Source organism: Nerophis ophidion, linkage group LG25, assembly GCF_033978795.1.
Source record: "Nerophis ophidion isolate RoL-2023_Sa linkage group LG25, RoL_Noph_v1.0, whole genome shotgun sequence".
NCBI classification, from domain to species: Eukaryota; Metazoa; Chordata; class Actinopteri; order Syngnathiformes; family Syngnathidae; genus Nerophis; species Nerophis ophidion.
This window is the reverse complement of record NC_084635.1, coordinates 24,917,111-24,940,907: the sequence shown is the minus strand read 5'-3', so window position 1 is coordinate 24,940,907 and position 23,797 is coordinate 24,917,111. Positions and strand designations below refer to the sequence as shown.

Genomic DNA, 23,797 nt, shown 5'->3' with positions numbered 1-23,797 from the left:
CTTGAACGCATCATAATTAAATTATCGCCTCAATTCCCCCCAAAATGGGTTAACTCGCTGGAATAAAAAGACAATATAACATACATCCATAAACCTGGATGCATATGCAAAAGTGCAATATATTTATCTGTACAGTAATCTATTTATTTATATCTGCACCTTATTGTTTTTTACATCCTGCACTACCATGAGCTAATGCAACTAAATTTTGTTCTTTATTGTACTGTAAAGTACAAATTTGAATGACAATAAAAAGGAAGTCTAAGTCCACCAGGTGGGGATCCCGAGAGAAGAGGATTGAGCGGGTGCTGGAGCAGGAACAAGCGATTTCTCAAGTCTTAGCCGCAGACAGGAAAACCCGGCATCTCGTTCTCACCCTGGCAAGACTTGCAATTCCTCCAGTCAGTGCACAAGGCTCTCAAACTCCTCCTGGAATTCACTGATGCTTTATCAGGTGAGAGTCACATCACAGTGTCTTATGTCAAGCCTGTGCTCCATCTCTTTAAGTCCAGCCTCTTGGCATTTCAGGAGGATGACACTCCACTGACCCAGTCTATCAAATCCTCCATCCTGGATTATCTAAGCGAGAAGTTTTCTGATCCTTCCACTAACGCCCTGCAGGACATGGCAGGCTTAGTGGATCCCAGGTTCAAAACAACATACTGCACAGAAGACGTATTGAAAAAGAGTTGTCTGCCTACTTGCAGTCTGTTAATGTTGACAGTGAACCAAATCCCTGCAGTGGTGGAAAGACCATGAGAAAATGTTCCCAAACCTAAAAAACTTGGCAAAAAAGTATCTGTGTGCCCCTGCCACCAGTTCCCCATCGGAAAGGGTGTTTAGTACCAGTGGGAAGATAGTTACATGCCACCGAGCATCACTCAAACCAGTCACTGTTGATAGGCTGGTGTTTTTGGTACAAAACCTCTGAACAACCTGGTACTACTCACTGGTTGTTTTCACAAGCACAACACACAAAATGCAACTATATATTTTTTGAACTTCTTATATGTGCCATATATTTCATACAGAAAAAATTAAAGGGGAACATTATCACAATTTCAGAAGGGTTAAAACCAATAAAAATCAGTTCCTAGGGGCTTATTTTATTTTTCTAAGTTTTTTTCAAAATTAACCCATCATGGAATATCCCGAAAAAAAGTTTTAAAGTGCCTGATTTTCGCTATCTGTAAATCCACCCGTCCATTTTCCTACGACGTCACATAGTGATGCCAATACAAACAAACATGGCGGATAGAAGAGCAAGATATAGCGACATTAGCTCGGATTCAGACTCGGATTTCAGGGGTTTAAGCGATTTTAACAGATTACGCATGTATTGAAACGGATGGTTGGAGTGTGGAGGCAGATAGCGAAAACGCAATTAAAGAAAAAACTGAAGCTATTGAGCAAATAGCTTTTGAAGCTATTCGGCGATCGCCTCTAACCAACAATTGCATCTTTTGACCACTGGAGCAACTTAAATCCGTCGATTGGTGAGTGTTGGTTTGGCATTAAATGTGGGTGGAGGGAAAGGCTGGATGCAAATATAGCTACAAATGTACATACAGCTAGCCTACATAGCATTTTAGCATCGATTAGCTGCCAGTCATGCCGTGACCAAATATGTCTGATTAGCACATAAGTCAATAACATCAACAAAACTCACCTTTGTGATTTCGTTGTCTTTATCGTTGGAAATGCATCTGCTTAGAGTGTCGCAGGATATCCACACATTCTTGCCGTTTCTGCCATGTTAGCATCGATTAGCATGCCGTGCTAATCGATGCACACTCCACGTAAGACAACTTGAATCCGCCCTGATCGTGTTGTTACACCCTCCGAAAAGACACCGACGAGGCATGATATCTCCAAGGTACGGAAAGCAGTCGAAAAAACGGAAAATAACAGAGCTGATTTGACGTGTGTGTGTGTAATGTGTTTGAGGAAATGGTGGATTGCTTCCCATTGTAACGTCACGTTTGAAAGGTCATCGCTCCAACAGCGAACAATTGAAAGGCGTTTAAATCGCCAAATTCACCCTTTTAGAGTTCGGAAATCGGTTAAAAAAACATATTGTCTTTTTTCTGCAACATCAAGGTATATATTGACGCTTACATCGGTCTGGTGATAATGTTCCCCTTTAAGACTAAAGCTGTGAACTTTTCCATAAGTAACCTCATTGACCTTTTGTTGCCATTGTCTTATGTTTAGGCATTGTGGCCATACAAATGGGGTCCTCTTTTTGAAATCTTTTGTGTGACATGCACAAAAGTGCACTTTATTTGTTGTCAACTATTGTAGTGGCGATCTGTTCAAAAAGTGCACTTTAATTATGTTAAATTATGTTATGTTATATGTTATTGCTGATGATGTGCTTATTACTGGGGAAGGTGAGACAAAGGAAGAAGCAGAAAGAAATCATGATGCAAACTTGAGGTGTTTCCTGACTAGATGCAGGGAGAAAAACATCAGACTAAATGCTGACAAGTTTAAACTGAGGCAACAGTCTGTGCCTTACATCGGTCATCTGCTGACTGGAGATGGTCTTCAGATTGACCTTGATAAAGTGCGAGCGATTAGCGAGCTGCCCCGTCCAACTGATGTTTAAGGGGTACAGAGGCTTGTAGGTATGGTAAACTACTTGTCCAAATTTTTTGATCATCTATCTGATGACTGTGAGGTTTTGAGACAATTTACACACAGAGACAATATGTGGGAATGGACAGATGTGCAAGAGGCAGCGTTCCAGAGACTTAAAGACAAAATAACTAAGGCACCTGTGTTAAAGTATTATGACCAGGATATGGAACTGACACTACAGTGTGATGCGTCAGACACTGGCCTAGGAGCTGCTTTAACTCAGGAAGGCAATCCTGTGGCATTTGGTAGTAGAGCTCTCACTCCTACCGAAAGAGGATACGCGCAGATAGAGAAGGAATGTTTGGCTATAGTTTTTGGTATGGAAAAATTCCATCAGTACACCTATGGCAGGAAAGTGACAGTGCAGAGTGATCACAAGCCACTAGAGAATATTCTCAAAAAGCCACTCCTTAGTGCTCCTAAAACATTGCAGCGGATGCTACTTAGGCTGCAAAAGTATGACATAAATGTTGTGTATTTGCCTGGGCGAGAAATGCTATTAGCAGATACTTTGAGTAGGGCATATTTGCCAGACAGCGCGAAAGGAGATGTTGAGACTGAGGTCGAGACTGTGAATATGGTGGAATACTTGCCTATATCGCTTGAGAGATTAGCTGCCATTAGAGATGCCACTAGGGAGGATGCTAAATTGCAGAAAGTGGTAGGCTTTATTCTATCAGGTTGGCCAAAGACTAAACAGGAGCTGCAACATGACATTCAGCACTATTTTTCATTACAAGATGAACTTAGTGTACAGGATGGTATTGTATTTAGGAGCGAAAGGGCAGTTATACCGGATAAACAGAGAGCTGATCAGACACGCCGCCTTCATTCATCACATTTAGGAGTTGAGGGATGTCTCAGGAGAGCTCGTGAATGTGTATATTGGCAAGGTATGAATGACCAGGTAAAGACTTGTTTCAAAGTGCGACATTTGTAGATCAGTTGACCCTAAGCAACCAAGGGAGACACTTAAACCGCATGATAGGGTGTTTAGATTATGGCCCAAAGTTGGAACGGATTTGTTCAAATGGAAAAACAGGGATTATTTGATTACAGTAGATTATTACTCCAATTTCTGGGAGGTAGATTACCTGCCGGACACGAAAAGCAATACTGTAATTCATAAGATGAAGGCTCACTTTGCAAGACAGGGCATACCGGATGTGGTTGTGTCAGACAATGGGCCACAATATTCGTCCGAAGAGTTCCAGAGATTCAGCCTAAGGTGGGAGTTTGTGCACAGAACTTCATCACCGGGATACCCACAGAGCAATGGGATGGCCGAGTCCGCCGTAAAGACAGCCAAGCGACTAATGCTAAAAGCTGAAGCTGCTGGGCAAGATCCTTACTTGGCTATGCTGGATCATCGTAACACACCCAGTCAAGGCCTGGAGTCAAGCCCTGCATAGAGACTGTTTAGTCGGAGGACTCGGACCCTACTGCCAACAAAGGATGCCCTCTTGACACCAAGGGTCATGGACTGTGAGCAGGGACTAAAAGGCAACAGACTGAGGCAGGAGAAATATTACAACCGCTCAGTCAAGGATTTGGATTGTCTCAAGAGTGGAGACAGTGTGAGAGTTCAGCCCTTTGAGCCGTGTAAAGTCTGGAAAGTCGCAAAGGTGGTGAAGGAAGTACACCCCAGGTCTTACGAGGTGAAGTTGGAGTCAGGTGCTGTTCTGCGGAGGAACCGACGACACCTCAGGCGCAGCCATGAAGCACCTGCCTCGCCTCTGCAATCAGGAACATTCAGTGACACGACTACAATGGATATTCAACAACGTAGAGATGACCAGTCGGTTGCTGTAACCAGAGCAGGTCGAAGAGTTTTTCGTCCACATTTTCTGAAAGACTACACACAATGACTTTTGAAGCTTGAAAACAGTTGTAAGAAGTTGCTGGGTTACATGTTATTTTGGTTGTGTTAAAAAAAAAAAAAGGGGAAGATGCAAATATCTTGCTATTTGATGTGAAAACCATACTGTAAAAGTGAAGAATGACAGGGGATACTATTATTTTTTGTTTTCATCCTGGGTTGGTTTGTAAGTAAGATGATACTTTCATTTTCTACTGTAACTGTTTTATAGTATGTCTACAATCTAAGTTTATTGCATTGTGCAATACTATGTTTTTCTATTTAATTGGGCAGGATAGGGTTTTGGTAAAGTAATCTCATTTGAAAAAAGAAAAAAAAAAAGAGAAAGGATGTTACAATATGATTGTTATGTTGATACTCCATCATATTAATACATGTTGCAGGGGGAAACGTTTTGAGTGAGACACACGGTACCGGAAGTTAGCGGGCTAGTGTGAGTGAGTCACCTTGATTTGTAACTGCACTAAAGTTGCCAATAAAGTACAAGTGAGCAATAATACTGCTCTAACCGTCCACTCTTTATGGTTGGGAATATAACAGACTAGAGTGAAACAATTTCCACTTGTTTCATTACAGCACGTCCAAACCCTTGCCTAACATTGAAAGTTTATTAACATTAAAGGAAACAACACACCGGTCTTTCCTTGTCTCCCACCTTGGTTACGGTGAAGCAAAGTGCTACATATGCTTCATCATATTCTGGTACGACAAAAAAATAAAAAATACCTTCCCCGAAGTCACATGTCTCACCCCCGACACTATTAGAGAAGTACTTTGCTAATCTGATGGCAGAATTAAACACACAAATCACACAAAAAGATGATGCAAACAAACACACGGGTTTGCAATAAGTGACTCCGACTGACAGAGGAAACAGGGAAACAAAGACTCCAACAAAACGACAGATAAATCTCACAAAGTTGAACATTCTGAAATTTAGACAATTGGGAGTTGTGGAAAATCCTGCTTTGAAAGTCAAACATGGTTCCAAGGACACAAAGTTAAAGTTAAAGTACCACTGATAGTCACACACATACTCAGTGTGGTGAAATTACCCTCTGCATTTGACCCATCCCCTTGTTCTACCCCCTGGGAGGTGAGGGGAGCAGTGAGCAGCAGCGATGGCCACGCTCGGGAATCATTTTGGTGATTCAACCCCCAATTCCAACCCTTGATGCTGAGTGTCAAGCAGGGAGGCAATGGGTCCCATTTTTATAGTCTTTGGTATGACTCAGCCAGGGTTAGAACTCACGACCTATCGAGGACGGACACTCTAACCACAAGGCCACTGAGCATCATGCATTACTTTTGGAGTTGGCTAATATAATGTAAGCGATCTGAACAACAGTAGAAAAGGGATTTATATGGCCCCATTCTTGGGTGCATTGTGTGTGAGAAGAAGGAAATGTCGACTAAAGTGTTTAGTGCACGCCTCGCCCCAAATTGGTCACGTCTAATAAGTCAGGTAAACCACGACAAATGTGACTGTAAATGATAAGTACTATCTATTTGTGTATCTCATTGATATGTATTACTTTTAATTGTGGGATATACTGAGTGCTAATAAAAAATAACTTTAGGCCGAAAATGGCCCCTGGCACACCTGGTTTATTGCCTTATAGGAGATCATGTCAAGGTGCTTGCGCGATCCCTCATGCCTTCTGCTGCAAGCTCGACTGACACCTCCGCTGGAAGCGCTCCAGGATACGCCCCTGCCTGTCTGGCCGCAGTGCGGCCACGCGCCAGCAAAGCTGCAGGCAATCAGTATTTAGCGCAACTGGATAATGAGGGCAGGCAGAATAAAGACCAGCGGACCCGAAAACCCAGTGCCGGAACATAGTTCACTCCTCCTTGTAAGCATCCTGTCTCTGGCTGCCCTCCTACGTACTTGCTCTCTCTGTGACTTTCCAGTTACCGTGTCTTATGTCCTTTGTGTTCCCCGCAGTGCCTTTTCTGTTCCCCGTCATCGAGCAGTGTGCCTCGACTCCTCTCTGAATTTTGGACTGCCTCCATCGATCCTCGAACTCCGCTTAGACACAGACCTCGTTGCTTCTCTCAAGCACCCCGACAACTTGCTTGCCCACGGACTGCCTTCTTGCCTCACCCCTCTGGTCTGACGAAGGATTCATCCAACACGCACTTACAACAAACTCTGGTAACATTAACATTGTTAATTCTACACATCGTTTTTATCAAACACATAGAGTCGCATACACCTCCCACACACTCATCAAGAGGTTCAATAAACCTATTGAACCGATTCCTGCTTTGATGTCGTCTCCTTCCCCCGCCGTACATAACAGATCAGTTGTGTATCATGGGGGATTCATACCCACTTGTAATTCATACTGTGACTCGTACTGTAACTACAAAGCATTTCTACTCTGTATTTATATGATCAAGACTTTATTTAATGAAGATTTTTGTTTTACCAAAATACATATTCATGGTTTCTGTTGCCAAGTGTTCATGATCCGCTTTTTCTGCCTTTATCTAGTTTCTCTGTTGCCTCTCAATAGTACCCAAGTTTGCAGTCACTGGGGCGGGACCTTCTTACTAAGTAGTGTGGCTGCGGCAGGAAGATAGCCTAGTGTGCCGTGCATAGTCACGGGAGATGCTTGCTCATCCAAGCTCTTCAACTTGCCCTTACGTTTACTCTCTTTTTTACATCCAGCTACATTCAGATGCGTTGGTTTCCGTACGTAGGTGAGACAGGTAGTTTATTAGCAGAGCCGAAGTGGCAGGAAGACACGGGAACATCTTCAATCAATAAATCAATCAGTCAATCAATCAATCAATCAATCAATGCTTCAGGGAAGTGGTGGTCACGGTGTGTGTGGAGTCGCTTCCCTTAGACCGATGTCGCCTTTCGCCGCTCGAGCTTCGTTAGCTTAGCAGCTAGCTAGCTGAAGGAGGAGTGGTGAGACAGAAATTGGGTGATTTGCAAGTTAAATGAAACTACTAAATGTGTTTGGGAAGTAGTAAAGAAAGCTGCAAAACAATTACAAACCCCGTTTCCATATCAGTTGGGAAATTGTGTTAGATGTAAATATAAACGGAATTCAATGATTTGCAAATCATTTTCAACCCATATTCAGTTGAATATGCTACAAAGACAACATATTTGATGTTCAAACTGATAAACACTTTTTTTTTGCAAATAATCATTAACTTTAGAATTGGATGCCAGCAACACGTGACAAAGAAGTTGGGAAAGGTGACAGAGAAATACTGATAAAGTTGAGGAATTCTCATGAAACACTTATTTGGAACATCCCACAGGTGTGCAGGCTAATTGGGAACATGATTTGGTATAAAAGCAGCTTCTGTGAAATGCTCAGTCATTCACAAACAAGGAATTGGGAAACGGTCACCACTTTGTCATCAAATGCGTGAGCAAATTGTCAAACAGTTTAGGAAAAACATTTCTCAAAGGGCTATTGCAAGAAATTTAGGAATTTCACCATCTACGGTCCGTAATACCATCAAAAGTTTCAGAGAATATAACGGACCTTCGTTCCCTCAGGCGGTACTGCATCAAAAAGAGACATCAGTGTGAAAAGGATATCACCACATGGGCTCAGGAACACTTCAGAAAACCACTGTCAGTAAATACAGTTTGTCGCTACATCTGTAAGTGCAAGTTAAAACTACTATGCAAAGCCAAAGCCATTTATCAACGACACCCAGAAACGTCACCGGCTTCGCTGGGCTCGAGCTCAGCTAAGATGGACTGATGCAAAGTGGAAAAGTGTTCTGTTGTCTGACGAGTCCTCATTTTAAATAGTTTTTTGAAAACTGTGAACGTCGTGTCCTCCGGACCAAAGAGGAAAAGAACCATCAGGACTGTTCTGGGTGCAAAGGTGAAAAGCCAGCATCTGTATTAGTGCCCAAGGCATGGGTAACTTACACATCTGTGAAGGCACCATTAATGCTGAAAGGTACATACAGGTTTTGGAGCTACATATGTTGCAATCCAAGCAACGTTATCATGGACGCCCCTGCTTATTTCAGCAAGACAATGCCAAGTCACTTGTTACAACAGCGTGGCTTCATAGTAAAAGAGTGCGGGTACTAGACTGGCTTGCCTGTAGTCCAGACCTGTCTCCCATTGAAAATGTGTGGCGCATTATCAAGCCTAAAATACCATAACGGAGATTGGACTGTTGAACAACTTAAGCTGTATATAAAACAAGAATGGGAAAGAATTACACTTTCAAAGCTTCAAAGTTTCCTCAGTTCCCAAACGTTTATTGAGTGTTGTTAAAAGAGAAGGTGATGAAACACAGTGGTGAACATGCCCTTTCCCATATACTGTGGCACATGTTGCACCCATGAAATTCTAAGTTAATAATTATTTGCAAAAAAAATAAAATAAAGTTTATGAGTTTGAACATCAAATATCTTGTCTTTGTAGTGCATTCAATTGAATATGGGTTGAAAAGGATTTGCAAATCATCGTATTCCGTTTATATTTACATCTAACACAATTTCCTAACTCACATGGAAACGGGGTTTATAAAAGCACACAGCTTTTTTGCAACGGAATTTGATCACATCTTGCTGTTCACAGACTCCTGTAGTGTTTCCCTAAAGTTCAGTGGACCTCATTCTGCTACATTGATTCATTCCACTGCAACTATCTTCAATACTACCTTTTACTACTATTATACTGCTCTACTATTCATATGGCGTCTTCCTGCCTGCCCGCCTCACTCTTACTCTTTTCTTTGTCACTTTTTCCCTTAGATTCAGGAATGAAATTTGGGCACAACTGGCTTACCTACCGGGCTTCGAAAGGATTTGATGCATGTTTTGTGTCATGATCCGTGGTCCGGATCATGTTTTTATGTTTTCTGTTTTTGGATTCCCTTAGTTCCTGTTGTTGTTCACCTCCTGAGTTTAATCACCATGGTTACTTATGATTTTCACCTGCCTCTGTTGTTCAGGACACTCACCTGTTTGTAATCAAGAGACACTATTTAAGCCCACCTATGTGGATCACTCGTCCTGGCTTCTTTGTTTGGGGAATGCAGATGTTACATTGGTTATTCCCGTCCTCGATTCCTGTGCTAAGTGGTTTCCTTAGCTACTCACACGATCGGCATGCTTTTCTTTTGTTTGTTTCCGTCAATGGTACGGTGTATGATTTATGATTATTAAATCACCTCCTAGCTTCACGTTTTCGTCCGGAGAGGTTTGTTTTGCATCTGGAGGAACGACACCGCATAGAGATGCGACCCACACGTGAGAAAATTATTAGTTCTATAATAATTTTATTGTAGAAAATAACAAAATTAACAGAATACATTTACTTACTTTGCTTTTAAGATTGCATTACTATTTGGTTTAATGTTTACCTTATACGTATTGGCTGGGAATCAAATCAAATCCTTTGGTCCTCTGCCATGAAACTAAAACTCTTTTATTCCTTATTCCATCAGCACAAATCCTTGTTGACATCATAACTACCATTGACTAGAGCACTGGACTCCTCTTTTATTGATTATTGTATTTGTCTTACTCATTTGTGACTCATTTGCAGTGTGGAGGCAAACTCACTTATATCACATCTGACTACTGATTGGGCGGCAGCTGCGTGCTGTCAATCATTGTCACTTGGCAAGGTTGCTTGTGAAAGCTAATCAATGAGCTTTTAGGTTGTTTGATATTACTATTTGGTAGGGGTGTAACGGTACACAAAAATGTCAGTTCTGTACGTACCTCGGTTTAGATGTCACGGTTCGGTTCATTTTCGGTACAGTAAGAAATCAACAAAATATAAATTTTTTGGTTATTTATTTACCAAATTTGTAAACAATGGCATAATATACACACAGGGTCCATTGCCAGGGTTAATGCAGTCAACATATATAAAATAAAAACTAAATAAGATAAGGCTCAGAATGATTTCTTAACAAAACCTTTCTACATTTTAAGTGCTAATTTTGATTAATTGATTGAGACTTTTATTAGTAGATTGCGCAGTACAGTACATATTGCATACAATTGACCACTAAATGGTAACACCCCAATAAGTTGTTCAACTTGTCTAAGTCAGGCTCCACGTTAATCAACTTTAAACTGCCTCAAGATGTTGCTCAGATCAAATAAAATGACAAAACTTTTCTTCTACGTATAAAAAGTGCAACATTAAACAGTTTCAAGTCAACTCAGCCTTAGATTAACTTTTCTACCCCCACAGCCTAGCTAACTTGGCAGTAAGAGGATATATGGGCTCATTGTTCTTCCACAATAGAAGTGGGTCAAAATCTAGCTTTTAATGCAATATGGACTTAAATCTGTTGCTAAAAAAACACAACCTACCCAGTGGCCTAGTGGTTAGAGTGTCCGCTCTGAGATCGGTAGGTTGTGAGTTCAAACCCTGGCCGAGTCGTACCAAAGACTATAAAAAAATGGGACACATTACCCTCCTGCTTGGCACTCAGCATCAAGGGTTGGAATTGGGGTTTAAATCACCATAAATGATTCCCGGGCACAGCACCCCTACTGCCCACTGCTCCCCTCACTTCCCAGGGGGTGATCAAGGGGATGGGTCAAATGCAGAGGACAAAATTCACCACACCTAGTGTGTGTGTGACAATCATTGGTACTTTAACCAACAACAACAATAGAGCAACATCAGCAAATATGATATGTACAAATATGATGGTAATAGTGATCGCAAAGAAGCAGTTAGCGAAATAAACAATAATACAGAAATGACAATGAGCATTTTTACACTACAGCTGGAGCATTACAAATACCAATAGAAATAGTGCTATTGATAATGAACAATACCAGTAATTTACCTCTATTGTCACCAATGCAGTTGTTCAAATGCAACATTACATATACGTAATGATAACTAGAGATACAAAAAAGCAGATAAATGGAGGGGAAGAAAGAGAAGCAACCTATATTAACCTTGTAGATTGTTATAGCAACAATGGGTTAAGCTTTGTCAGTGTGCCATGTGTTACGCAGTTTCCCCTAGGGCAACAACGTTAATATATGTTTGATGAAACGTGATTATGTGCATGATTGTATGTACGCATATGTACGGAATGCGTGTATGTATGTTTGTACAAACATCCATCCATTTTCTACTGCTTATTCCCTTTGGGGTCGCGGGGGGCACTGGTGCCTAGTCAGCTACAATCGGGCAAAAGGCCTTTACACCCTGGACAAGTCGCCATCTCATCGCAGGTTTGTACAAACATTTTATTTAAAAAAAAGACAGGTCCCCTTGCTCTGTGTTCCCCAAATCACATTCATGCTTAAAATAATTTGTTGGATTTAGATTTGTTTTCTTCCTTTTGTCGTACCACCTGTTTGGACCGTTTATCGCTCATGAGTGCATGGCATGCTAAATACTTTCTTGTTACGCCTACATTATTGTCTGCTTCTGGGGTCCCATAACACTACGGTTTAATATCCATGTGAGTACCTCAGTTTTTGTTTGGACCCTTGTGTCTTTGGTTTTCAGATGAACAACATCTCCAAAAAAAAGCCTAAAAGCTTTTTTTTGGAGATGTTGTTCTCTTGTTTCGTCATCCACCTTTTGTATGCCTTGTCCTTTCACAGTGTGTTTGGACCGGATAAATGAAACGTTTTCGGAACATGACAAAAATACACAAGCAGAAGAGAACTAAGCTATACCCTTCATTTTCATCTAGAACACATAAATGTGTTCTAGATGAAAATATACACATACAGTAGCGATCAAAAGTTTACATACACTTAAAGAACATAATGTCATGGGTGTCTTGAGTTTTCAATAAATTCTACAACTCTTTTTTTTGTGATAGAGTGTTTGGAGCACATACTTCTTTGTAACAAAAAACAGTCATGAAGTTTGGTTCTTTTATGAATTTATTATGAATCTACGGAAAATGTGACCACATCTGCTGAGTCAAAAGTATACATACAGCAATGTTAATATTTGGTTACATGTCCCTTGGCAAGTTTCACTGCAATAAGGCGCTTTTGGTAGCCATCCACAAGCTTCTGGCAAGCTTCTGCTTGAATTGTTGACCAGTCCTCTTGACAAAATAAGGTGCAGTTCGGCTAAATCTGTTGGTTTTCTGACATGGACTTGTTTTTTCAGCATTGTCCACACTTTTAAGTCAGGACTTTGGGAAGGCCATTCTAAAACCTTTATTCTAGCCTGATTTAGCCAATCCTTTCCCACTTTTGACATGTGTTAGGGGTAGGGGTGTAACGGTACACAAAAATTTCGGTTTGGTACGTACCTCGGTTCAGAGGTCACGGTTCGGTTCATTTTCTGTACAGTAAGAAAACTACAAAATGTAAATTTTGGGGTATATTTATTTACCTAATTTGTAAACAATGGCATAACAGACATATACACACAGGGTCCATTGCCAGGGTTAATACATATATAACATATAAAATAAAAACTAAATAAGTTAAGGCTCAGAATGGTTTCTTAACAAAACCTTTCTACATATAAAGTGATTTTTTTGGTTGAATGATTGAGACTTTTATTAGTAAATTGCACAGTACAGTACATATTCCGTACAATTGACCACTAAATACTAACACCCCAATATGTTTTTCAACTTCTTTAAGTCGGTCCACACACACGCACACATATATATATATATATATATATATATGCAGTGGGGCAAAAAAGTATTTAGTCAGCAACTGATTTCCACAAGTTCTCCCACTTAAAATAATGACAGAAGTCTGTAATTTTCATCATAGGTACACTTCAACTGTGAGAGACAGAATGTGAAAAAAAATCCAGGAATTCACATTGTAGGAATTTTAAAGAATTTATTTGTAAATTATGGTGGAAAATGAGTATTTGGTCAACCATTCAAAGCTCTCACTGATGGAAGGTTTTGGCTCAAAATCTCATGATACATGGCCCCATTCATTCTTTCCTTAACACGGATCAGTCGCCCTGTCCCCTTAGCAGAAAAACAGCCCCAAAGTATGATGTTTCCACCCCCATGCTTCACAGTAGGTATGGTGTTCTTGGGATGCAACTCAGTATTCTTCTTCCTCCAAACAGGACGAGTTGAGTTTGTACCAAAAAGTTCTATTTTGGTTTCATCTGACCACATGACATTCTCCCAATCCTCTGCTGTATCGTCCATGTTCTCTCTTGCAAACTTCAGACGGGCCTGGACATGCACTGGCTTAAGCAGGGGGACACGTCTGTCACTGCAGGATTTGATTCCCTGTCGGCGTATTGGTCCCCCGTGTGGTTCTGGGATTTTTGCGCACGGTTTTCATGATCATTGTGACCCCACGGGATGAGATCTTGCGTGGAGTCCCAGATCTAGGGATAATTGCTCCCACAGTTGATTTTTGACACCAAGCTGCTTGCCTATTGTAGATTCACTCTTCCCAGTCTGGTGCACGTCTACAATAATTTTCCTGGTGTCCTTCAACAGCTCTTTGGTCTTGGCCATAGTGGAGTTTGGAGCCTGACTGTTTGAGGCTGTGGACAGTTGTCCTTTATACAGAACGAGTTCAAACAGGTTCCATTAATACAGGTAACGAGTGGAGGACAGAAGAGCTTCTTAAAGAAGAAGTTACAGGTCTGTGAGAGCCAGAGATCTTCCTTGTTTGAAGTTACCAAATACTTATTTTCCACCATAATTTAGAAATAACTTCTTTAAAATTCCTACAATGTGAATTCCTGGATTGTTTTTTTCACATTCTGTCTCTCACAGTTGAAGTGTACCTATGATGAAAATTACAAACTTCTGTCATCATTTTAAGTGTGAGAACTTGCACAATCTGTGGCAGACTAATTACTTTTTTGCCCCACTGTATATATATATATATATATATATATATATATATATATATATATATATATATATGTATATATATATATATATATATATACATATATATATATATATATGTATATATATATATATATATATATATATATATATATATATATATATATATATATATATATATATATACAGTATATATATATATATATGTGTATGTATATATATATATATATATATATATACAGTATATATATATATATATATATATATATATATATATATACAGTATATATATATGTGTATGTATATATATATGTGTATGTATATATATATATATGTGTATATATATATATATATATATATATATATATATATATACAGTATATATATGTGTATGTATGTATATATGTGTATGTATATATATATATACTGTATATATATGTATGTATATATATATATACACACATATATATATATATATATATATATATATATATATATATATATATATATATATATATATATATATATATATATATATATATATATATATATATATATATATATAAATATATATATATATATACTGTATGTATGTCTGTACCCCCCTCAGTTTGGCTGTAAAGGCCTGAAAATTTGAAGACCCCTTAAACACTGCCCGATTCAATATTTTTCATACCTTTTTATTTTTGGAAACGGTTTTTCTACCTTTTCAATCAAGTCTGAATTCAATTTAATGCATGTTTTGTACAAAATCTAATTAATGGTTAAAAAAGATAAAAATAAGAAAAATAAATAGGAATTTTAAGACCTAAAAACATAATATTGGGCTTCACGGTGGCAGAGGGGTTAGTGCGTCTGTCTCACAATACTAAGGTCCTGCAGTCCTGGGTTCAATCCCAGTCTCTGGATCTTTCTGTGTGGAGTTTGCATGTTCTCCCCGTGAATGTGTGGGTTCCCTCCGGGTACTCCGGCTTCCTCCCACCTCCAAAGACATGCACCTGGGGATAGGTTGATTGGCAACACTAAATTGGCCCTAGTGTGCGAATGTGAGTGTGAATGTTGTCTGTCTATCTGTGTTGGCCCTTCAATGAGGTGGCGACTTGTCCAGGGTGTACCCTGATTGTAGCTGAGATGGGCGCCAGCGCCCCCCGCAACCCCAAAAGAGAATAAGCGGTAGAAATGGATGGATGGAAATAATAATATTGTAATTATTCCCTATTATATTTACTTGGACTAGGGTTGGATCCCAATACCAGCCCCTTTTGAGACAACCACTTATGTTGTGCACCATGGGAGCCAGTATGATTGCATGGGGAATTATGACATTATATTCCAGTCGCAGAAAGCAGCTAGGAATACGCTTGCGGTAAAATTTCACATGAAGTGCTCTGTCATTCATTAATTGACATTTTACATGCCCTTCTCCACATAAAAGGGGACCCACCATAGAAAAAAGGGCCCTATTACCCACAGCTCGTGTTCTGCATGTAAGCTGGTGATGATCTGAATAATAATGATGGAGGATTATTTCACATTAACACATTAATTTTGACAAGCCTAAACAAATGTGGGGTGAAATGGAATACAGTATTTCTTTGAACCGCAGGGCATATAGTATGCGCCTGCCTTGAATTACTGCCGGGTCAAATTCGCTTCCCAAAATAATTAGCGCATGCTTAGTATTACAGCCTGGTCAAACTCGTTATGTCCATCCATCCATCCATCCATTTTCTACCGCTTATTCCCTTTCGGGGTCGCGGAGGGCGCTGGCGCCTATCTCAGCTACAATCACAACGAGTCATCATTTTCAAAATGGAGTAGGCTGATTTCAATACCGGTAATTTGAAATCGCATAAAGGGAAGAAGATTAAGAGCTATTCAGTAGGATTTAAGGTCCAAGCTTACATCACACTCAAATTTTTATTGTATACCTTTGGTAAGTGCCGGAGTGAGAAGAAGTTTTAAAATAATTAGCGCATGCTTACTTTTACCGCATGCCTTTGGTAAGCGCAGGAGTGAGAAGAGGTTTTAAATTAAGTAGCGCCCCGGCGGTAATTCAAGGAAATACGTTTTTTACATAAATATGCACATCTAGATATATACAGTGCATCCAAAAAGTAATCAATTCTGAGGAAAAACATTGCCAAAATGTACCTGAAAGACTCTCAAACTAACAGAAACAACATTATCTGGTCTGATGAGACGAAGATTTAACTGGTTGGCGTGAATGTTTTGGAGAAAACCAGGCAATGCTCATCACCAGGCCAAAACCATCCCCACATTAAAGCATGGTGGTGGCAGCATCATGCTGTGGGGTTGTTTTTCAGGGGCAGGAACTGGAAGACAAGTCAGCAATGTACAGAGACATTGTGGATGAAAACCAATGCTTCCCATCCAACCTGATGGAGCCTGAGAGGTGTTGCAAAGAGGAATGGGCGAAACTGCCCAAAGATAGGTATGCCAAGCTTGTGCCAAAACTGCTAGACTTTTGACAAGAACAAGCCAGTTTGATCACATTACGCCTGTACTGGCTCACCTGTACTGGCTTCCTGTGCACTTAAGATGTGACTTTAAGGTTTTACTACTTACGTATAAAATATTACATGGTCTAGCTCCATCCTATCTTGCCGATTTTATTGTACCATATGTCCCGGCAAGAAATCTGCGTTCAAAGAACTTCGGCTTATTAGTGATTCCCAGAGCCCAAAAAAAGTCTGCAGGCTATAGAGCGTTTTCTATTCGGGCTCCAGTAATCTGGAATGCCCTCCCGGTAACAGTTAGAGAGGCTACCTCTGTAGAAACATTTAAGTCTCACCTTAAAACTCATTTGTATACTCTAGCCTTTAAATAGACCCCCTTTTTAGACCAGTTGATCTGCTGTTACCCACATTTGCCGTCCTCTCCAAGGTTTCTCATAGTCATTATCATCAACGTCCCACTGGGTTGCGAGTTTTTCCTTACCCGTATGTGGGCGCTCAACCGCGTATGTCGTTGTGACTTGTGCAGCCCTTTGAGACACTTGTGATTTAGGGCTATATAAATAAACATTGATTGATTGATTGATTGATTGATGGATTGATTGATTATGGCATCATACACAAAAAGACTTGAGGCTGTAATTGCTGCCAAAGGTGCATCAACACAGTATCAAGAAAAGGATATAAATACGTGTGTGCATCTGATTTGTTAGTTTAGTTTGTTTTAATAAATTTGCAGTAAAACAAAAAACATATTGTCATTATAGTGAATTGTCCTTTTTGGAATAAGACTGTAACATAACAACATGTTTCCAGATGCACTGTGTCCGTGTGTGAGGCACTTTGGAAAAATCTTGCAAACACCAAACAAAAATGTTAATGACGTATCTTCCGGAAGAGCACTTAAAGGCCTACTGAAATGAGATTGTGTTAATTAAACAGGGATAGCAGATTCATTCTATGTGTCATACTTGATCCTCACATTGTTTACAATCATAGCCACCAGCAGCAAGAGCCATTCGGACCGAGAAAGCGACGATTTCCCCATTAATTTGAGCGAGGATGAAAGATTTGTGGATGAGAAAGTTAGACTGAGGCAGTGGGTGCGTTTCAGATGTAATTAGACACATTCACTAGAATATTTCTGGAAAATCCTTTATCTGCTTATTGTGTTAATAGTATTTTAGTGAGATTCTACTGTCATACCTGAAAGTCGGATGGCTGCGGTGAACGCCAGTGTCTCTGAGAGAAGCCGAGGAGCCAAGATCACAGCTGCCTTTTTGACAGCTACAGGAGGAGGTCCCAATATCCACAATTTTCCCATCCAAAAACTTGTTGGTTGACGTAGAGAAACGTGTTCGCTTGACCGCTCCATGTTAAAGCTTCACAACTAACAAAGAAACACCGTCTGTGTTTCGGTGCTAAAGGCAGCTGCAATCCACCGCTTTCCACTAACAGCATTCTTTTTTGACGTCTCCATTATTAATTGAACAAATTGCAAAAGATTCAGCAACACAGATGTCCAAATTACTGTGTAATTATGCGATGAAAAGAGACGACTTTTAGCCGTAAGTGGTGCTGGGCTAATATGTCCTCTCCAACCCGAGACGTCACAAACACGCGTCATCATTCCAAGACGTTTTTAACAATAAACTCATCGGGAAATTTAAAATTGTAATTTAGGAAATTAAACCGGCCGTATTGGCATGTGTTGAAATGTTAATATCTCATCATTGATATATAAACTATCAGACTGCGTGGTGGGTAGTGGTGGGTTTCAGTAGGCCTTTAAAGGCCTACTGAAATGAGATTTTCTTATTCAAACGGGGATAGCAGGTCCATTCTACGTGTCATACTTGATCATTTCGCGATATTGCCATATTTTTGCTAAAAGGATTTAGTAGAGAACATCCACGATAAAGTTTGCAACTTTTGGTGCTAAGAGAAAGGCCCTGCCTCTACTGGAAATCGCAGACGATGACATCGCAAGTGTGGGGGTTCCTCACATATTCACATTGTTTTTAATGGGAGCCTCCAACAAAAAGTGCTATTCGGACCGAGAAAACGACAATTTCCCCATTAATTTGAGTGAGGACGAAAGATTTGTGTTTGAGGATATTGATAGCGACGGACTAGAAAAACAAAAAATAAAAAACGAGTTAAAAAAAAAACCTGATTGCATTGGGACGGATTCCGATGTTTTTAAACACATTTACAAGGATAATTCTGGGAAATCCCTTATCTTTCTATTGTGTTGCTAGTGTTTTAGTGAGTTTAATAGTACCTGATAGTCGGAAAGGTGTCTCCACGGGTGTGTTAACGCCAATGTCTCACGGGAGTCGACGGCAGCTGTACGGAAGGCACAAGCTCAGCTAATATCCGGTAAGTGGCGACTTTTTAACCACAATTTTGTCAACGAAACCTGCTGGTTGACATTCGGTTGTGATCCGTGTTCTCTTGACCGCGCTCCGATCCACAGTAAAGTTTCAGCTCCGGGAATTTTAAACAAGGAATCACCGTGTGTTTGTGTGGCTAAAGGCTAAAGCTTCCCAACTCCATCTTTCTACTTTGACTTCTCCAATATTAATTGAACAAATCGCAAAAGATTCAGCAACACAGATGTCCAAAATACTGTATAATTATGTGGTTATAGCAGACGACTTTTAGCTGTGTGTGTGCGTAGCGCTCATACTTCCTAAAAATGCGTGACGTCTTGTGTACACGTCATCATTACGCGACGTTTTCAAGACGAAACTCCCGGGAAATTTAAAATTGTAATTTAGTAAACTAAAAAAGCCGTATTGGCATGTGTTGCAATGTTAATATTTCATCATTGATATATAAACTATCAGACTGCGTGGTGGGTAGTAGTGGGTTTCAGTAGGCCTTTAAATGTGAAGAAAGATATATTACGGTAAAGCACAGTGGTTGACAATCACCTTCAACTATGCGTTCTTATTTTTGTCCTCACCTCATTGGCCAAGGAGAAGGGGATGACCAGTGTGGCCACCAGAATGTCAGCTGAGGCCAGAGACACCAGGAAAAGATTTTGAGGAGCCCGCAAGGCACGGCTGGTAAAGACGGCCAAAACAACCAGCACGTTCCCCACCACCGTCACCAGGATGATGAGCGTGACCACCAGCAGGATGAGCACGGATGCAGCCAGAGAGTGTGGGGGCAGAGGAGCAGGTCTTGACAAAGAAGTAGACGCCTCGCTAGTATTCTCCCAAGATGAGGAGTGGGTTCCAGGTGCCAGCACATCAGGGTCCATCCTTCCCTAGAAGAAAGTCAAAGAATCCTCAAAATTTTGTTTAACATTGTTTGAATGCAGGCTCCATCAGAGTAGTGGGAAATGACCCAATGTTTAATCACATTCCCTCTCTCAGCAGTCCAGATGTTGACTTACTGTGCTCTCTAATGCAAAAGCTTCAGTCGCAGCATCACCGGCAGCAAAAAGAAATCATCCCACAGCAAACAAACAAACAAAAAAACATCAGAGTAGGAGGTACGAAGTAAAAAAATAAAATAAAAAGGTCCTCGCATTGATGCGACTGCTAGAAGCTCTGTGTGGAAGTGCAGCTGTGCCACTCTGCTGGAATAAGGCAGCAGGAAGGGGAGCGAGCGTGAGATGAAAGACGGAATAAGAGGAACGTGGTGAGCGAGAGATGTCTGAGGAGCGCTCCAACGCCCGGGAAATAAGCAAGGAGAGATTGAAGGAAGATGACAGGCACAGGATAACGAGAAACAAATAGAATAGAAATAGAATAGAATGAACTTTATTGTCATTATATTTGCATATAACGAGATAAAAGACTCCAACTTAAGGTGCGGTAGTGGGAACAAATATGGGGTGAAATAAATGACATTAGATGTAAAAAGGAAAAACTAACAATTAAAATAAACAGACTACCATCCAATAAAAATAATAAGCAATTCTGTACAATATACAAAACACGAAATAAATACAGAATACTATGCAATATACAAAACAAGACAAGAGTACCGGAGTAATAAATAACAATCAGTGTCAGATGTATTGCACTCAAAGGGTAGTATTGCACAGTAGGGTATTAGGGCATGATATTGTATAGGGGTGAATTATTATTATTATTTTAAGTTAGAGTTTAACATGGTGACAGCTTTGGGAAAGAAGCAGTTTCTGAGCCTGTTTGTTCTGGCTTTGATGCACCAGTAGCGCCTGCCTGATGGTAGCAAGTCGAACAGGTGGAAGCCAGGGTGTGTGCTGTCCTTGGTAATGTTTTTTGCTCTGTTGAGGCAACGGGAGTTGTGTAAATCCTTCAGGGAGGGCAGGAGACAGCCGATGAAATGAGAGAGGAGAGAAGAGAATGAACAAAAATAATAATAAAATACTGTGATGAGGTGGCGACTTGTCCTGGGTGTACCCCGCCTTCTGCCCGGTTGTAGCTGAGATAGGCACTAGCGCCCCCCGCAACCCCAAAGGGAATAAGCGGTGGAGAATTGATGGATAATGATAAAATAATAATAATAATAATAAACAATGTACTTCATTCATTGATGTTTATGAAGCAGACTTGACCACCTGCGGCAGCATCTCTCTTGTATTGCGTGTGAGAAGAAGACAGAAGAATGAGCTACAAACAACTGAAGTGGGGTTATGAATAAACAGCATTTATATTGAAGATTGGATTTGTATTGTATCTCCTTTCAAACACACCATCAGCAGCTTTTTCTGTACTTTATGTACAAACCCCGTTTCCATATGAATTGGGAAATTGTGTTAGATGTAAATATAAACGGAATACAATGATTTGCAAATTATTTTCAACCTATTTTCATTTGAATGCACTACAAAGATAAGATATTTGATGTTCAAACTAATAAATGTTTTATTTATTTTTTTTACAAATAATAAATAACTTAGAATTTCATGGCTGCAGCACGTGCCAAAGTAGTTGGGAAAGGGCATGTTACATCACCTTTTCTTTTAACAACACTCAATAAATGTTTGGGAACTGAGGAAACTAATTGTTGAAGCTTTGAAAGTGGAATTCTTTCCCATTCTTGTTTTATGTAGAGCTTCAGTTGTTCAACAGTCTCCGCTGTTGTATTTTACACTTCATAATGCGCCACACATTTTCGATGGGAGACATTTCTGGACTGCAGGCGGGCCAGGAAAGTACCCACACTCTTTTGCTACAAAGCCACGCTGTTGTAACACTTGTATTGCTGAAATAAGCAGGGACGTCCATGATAATGTTGCTTTGATGACAATATATGTTTCTCCAAAACCTGTATGGACCTTTCAGCATTAATGGTGCCTTCACAGATGAGGAAGTTACCCATGCCTTGGGCACTAATACACCCACATACCATCCCATATGCTGGCTTTTGAACTTTGCGTCGATAACAATCTGAATGGTTATTTTCCTCTTTGTTCTGGAGGACACCACGTTCTCGGTTTCCAAATATAATTTGAAATGTGGACTCGTCAGACCACAGAACACCTTTCCACTTTGCATCAGTCCATTTTACGTGAGATCGGGCCCAGCCAAGCCGGCGGCGTTTCAGGATATTGTTGATAAATGGGTTTGGCTTTGCATAGTAAAGTTTTAACTTGCATTTACAGATGTAGCGACCAACTGTAGTTACTGAAAGTGGTTTTATAAAGTGTTCCTGAGCCCATGTGGTGATATTCTTTACACACTGATGTCGGTTTTTGATGCAGTACCACCTGAGGGATCAAAAGTCCGTAATATCATCGCTTACGTGCAGTGATTTCTTCAGATTCTTTGAACTTTTTGATGATTTTAAGGACCGTAGATGGTAAAATCCCTAAATTCCTTGCAATAGCTCGTTGAGAAATCTTGTTCTAAAACTGTTCAACAATTTGCTTACAAAGTGGTGACCCTCACCCCATCCTTCTTTGTGAATTACGTAGCATTTCTTGGAAGCTGCTTTTATACCCAATCATGGCACCCAACTGTTCCCAATTAGCCTGCACACCTGTGTGAGGTTCCATATAAGTGTTTTATGAGCATTTCTCAAGTTTATCAGTATTTATTGCCACCTTTTCCAACTTCTTTGTCACGTGTTGTTGGCATCAAATTCTAAAGTTAATGATTATTTGAAAAAAAAAAAAAGTTTATCAGTTGGAACATCAAAAATGTTGTCTTTTTAGCATTTTCAATTGAATATGGGTTGAAAATGATTTGTATTCCGTTTATATTTACATCTAATAATAATAATAATAATAATAATGGATTAGATTTATATCGCGCTTTCCTATTGTTAGATACTCAAAGCGTTCACAGAGCAGTGGGAACCCATCATTCATTCACACCTGGTGGTGGTAAGCTACATCTGTAGCCACAACTGCCCTGGGGTGGACTGACGGAAGCGTGGCTGCCAGTTTGCGCCTATGGCCCCTCCGACCACCACCAATCATTCACTCATCATTCATTCACCGGTGTGAGCGGCACCGGGGGCAAGGGTGAAGTGTCCTGCCCAAGGACACAACGGCATCAATTTTGGATGTTAATAGGTGGGAAGCGAACCTGCAACCCTCAGGTTTCTGGCACGGCCGCTCTACCCACTACGCCATTTCGCCCCAAACACATTTTCCCAACTCATATAGAAACGGGGTTTGTAGTTGGGAAAGGGCATGTTTACCACTGTGTTACATCACCTTTTCTTTTCACAACACTCAATAAACGTTTGGGAACTGAGGAAACTAATTGTTGAAGCTTTGAAAGTGGAATTCTTTCCCATTCTTGTTATATGTAGAGTTTCAGTTGTTCAACAGTCCGGGGTCTCTGCTGTCGTATTTTACGCTTTATGATGCGCCAGACCATTTCGATGGGAGACAGGTCTGGACTGCAGGCAGGTCAGGAAAGTCCCCGCACTCTTTTTTTACGAAGCCAAACTGAGCAAGCGTGAGATGAAAGACGAAAAGTCCTGAGCAAACTGAAACGAGTTCTCAACTGACGTTTCAGGAATAACTCAGCTGGAGTACGTCCCGTCACTGT

At 40.3% G+C, this 23,797-nt stretch overlaps 1 protein-coding gene across 1 annotated transcript in view; it reads right to left on the bottom strand.

Moving 5' to 3' along the window:
- The window catches only part of LOC133542829 (alpha-2Db adrenergic receptor-like), a 38,101-nt gene extending 18,040 nt beyond the window's left edge, over positions 1-20,061 (bottom strand). Inside the window, exon 1 of the mRNA XM_061887023.1 lies at positions 19,762-20,061. Within this exon, the coding sequence (XP_061743007.1) occupies positions 19,762-20,061 (300 nt within the window). The remainder of the gene's footprint in view (positions 1-19,761) is intronic.
- Between the last annotated feature and the right edge of the window lie 3,736 nt (positions 20,062-23,797).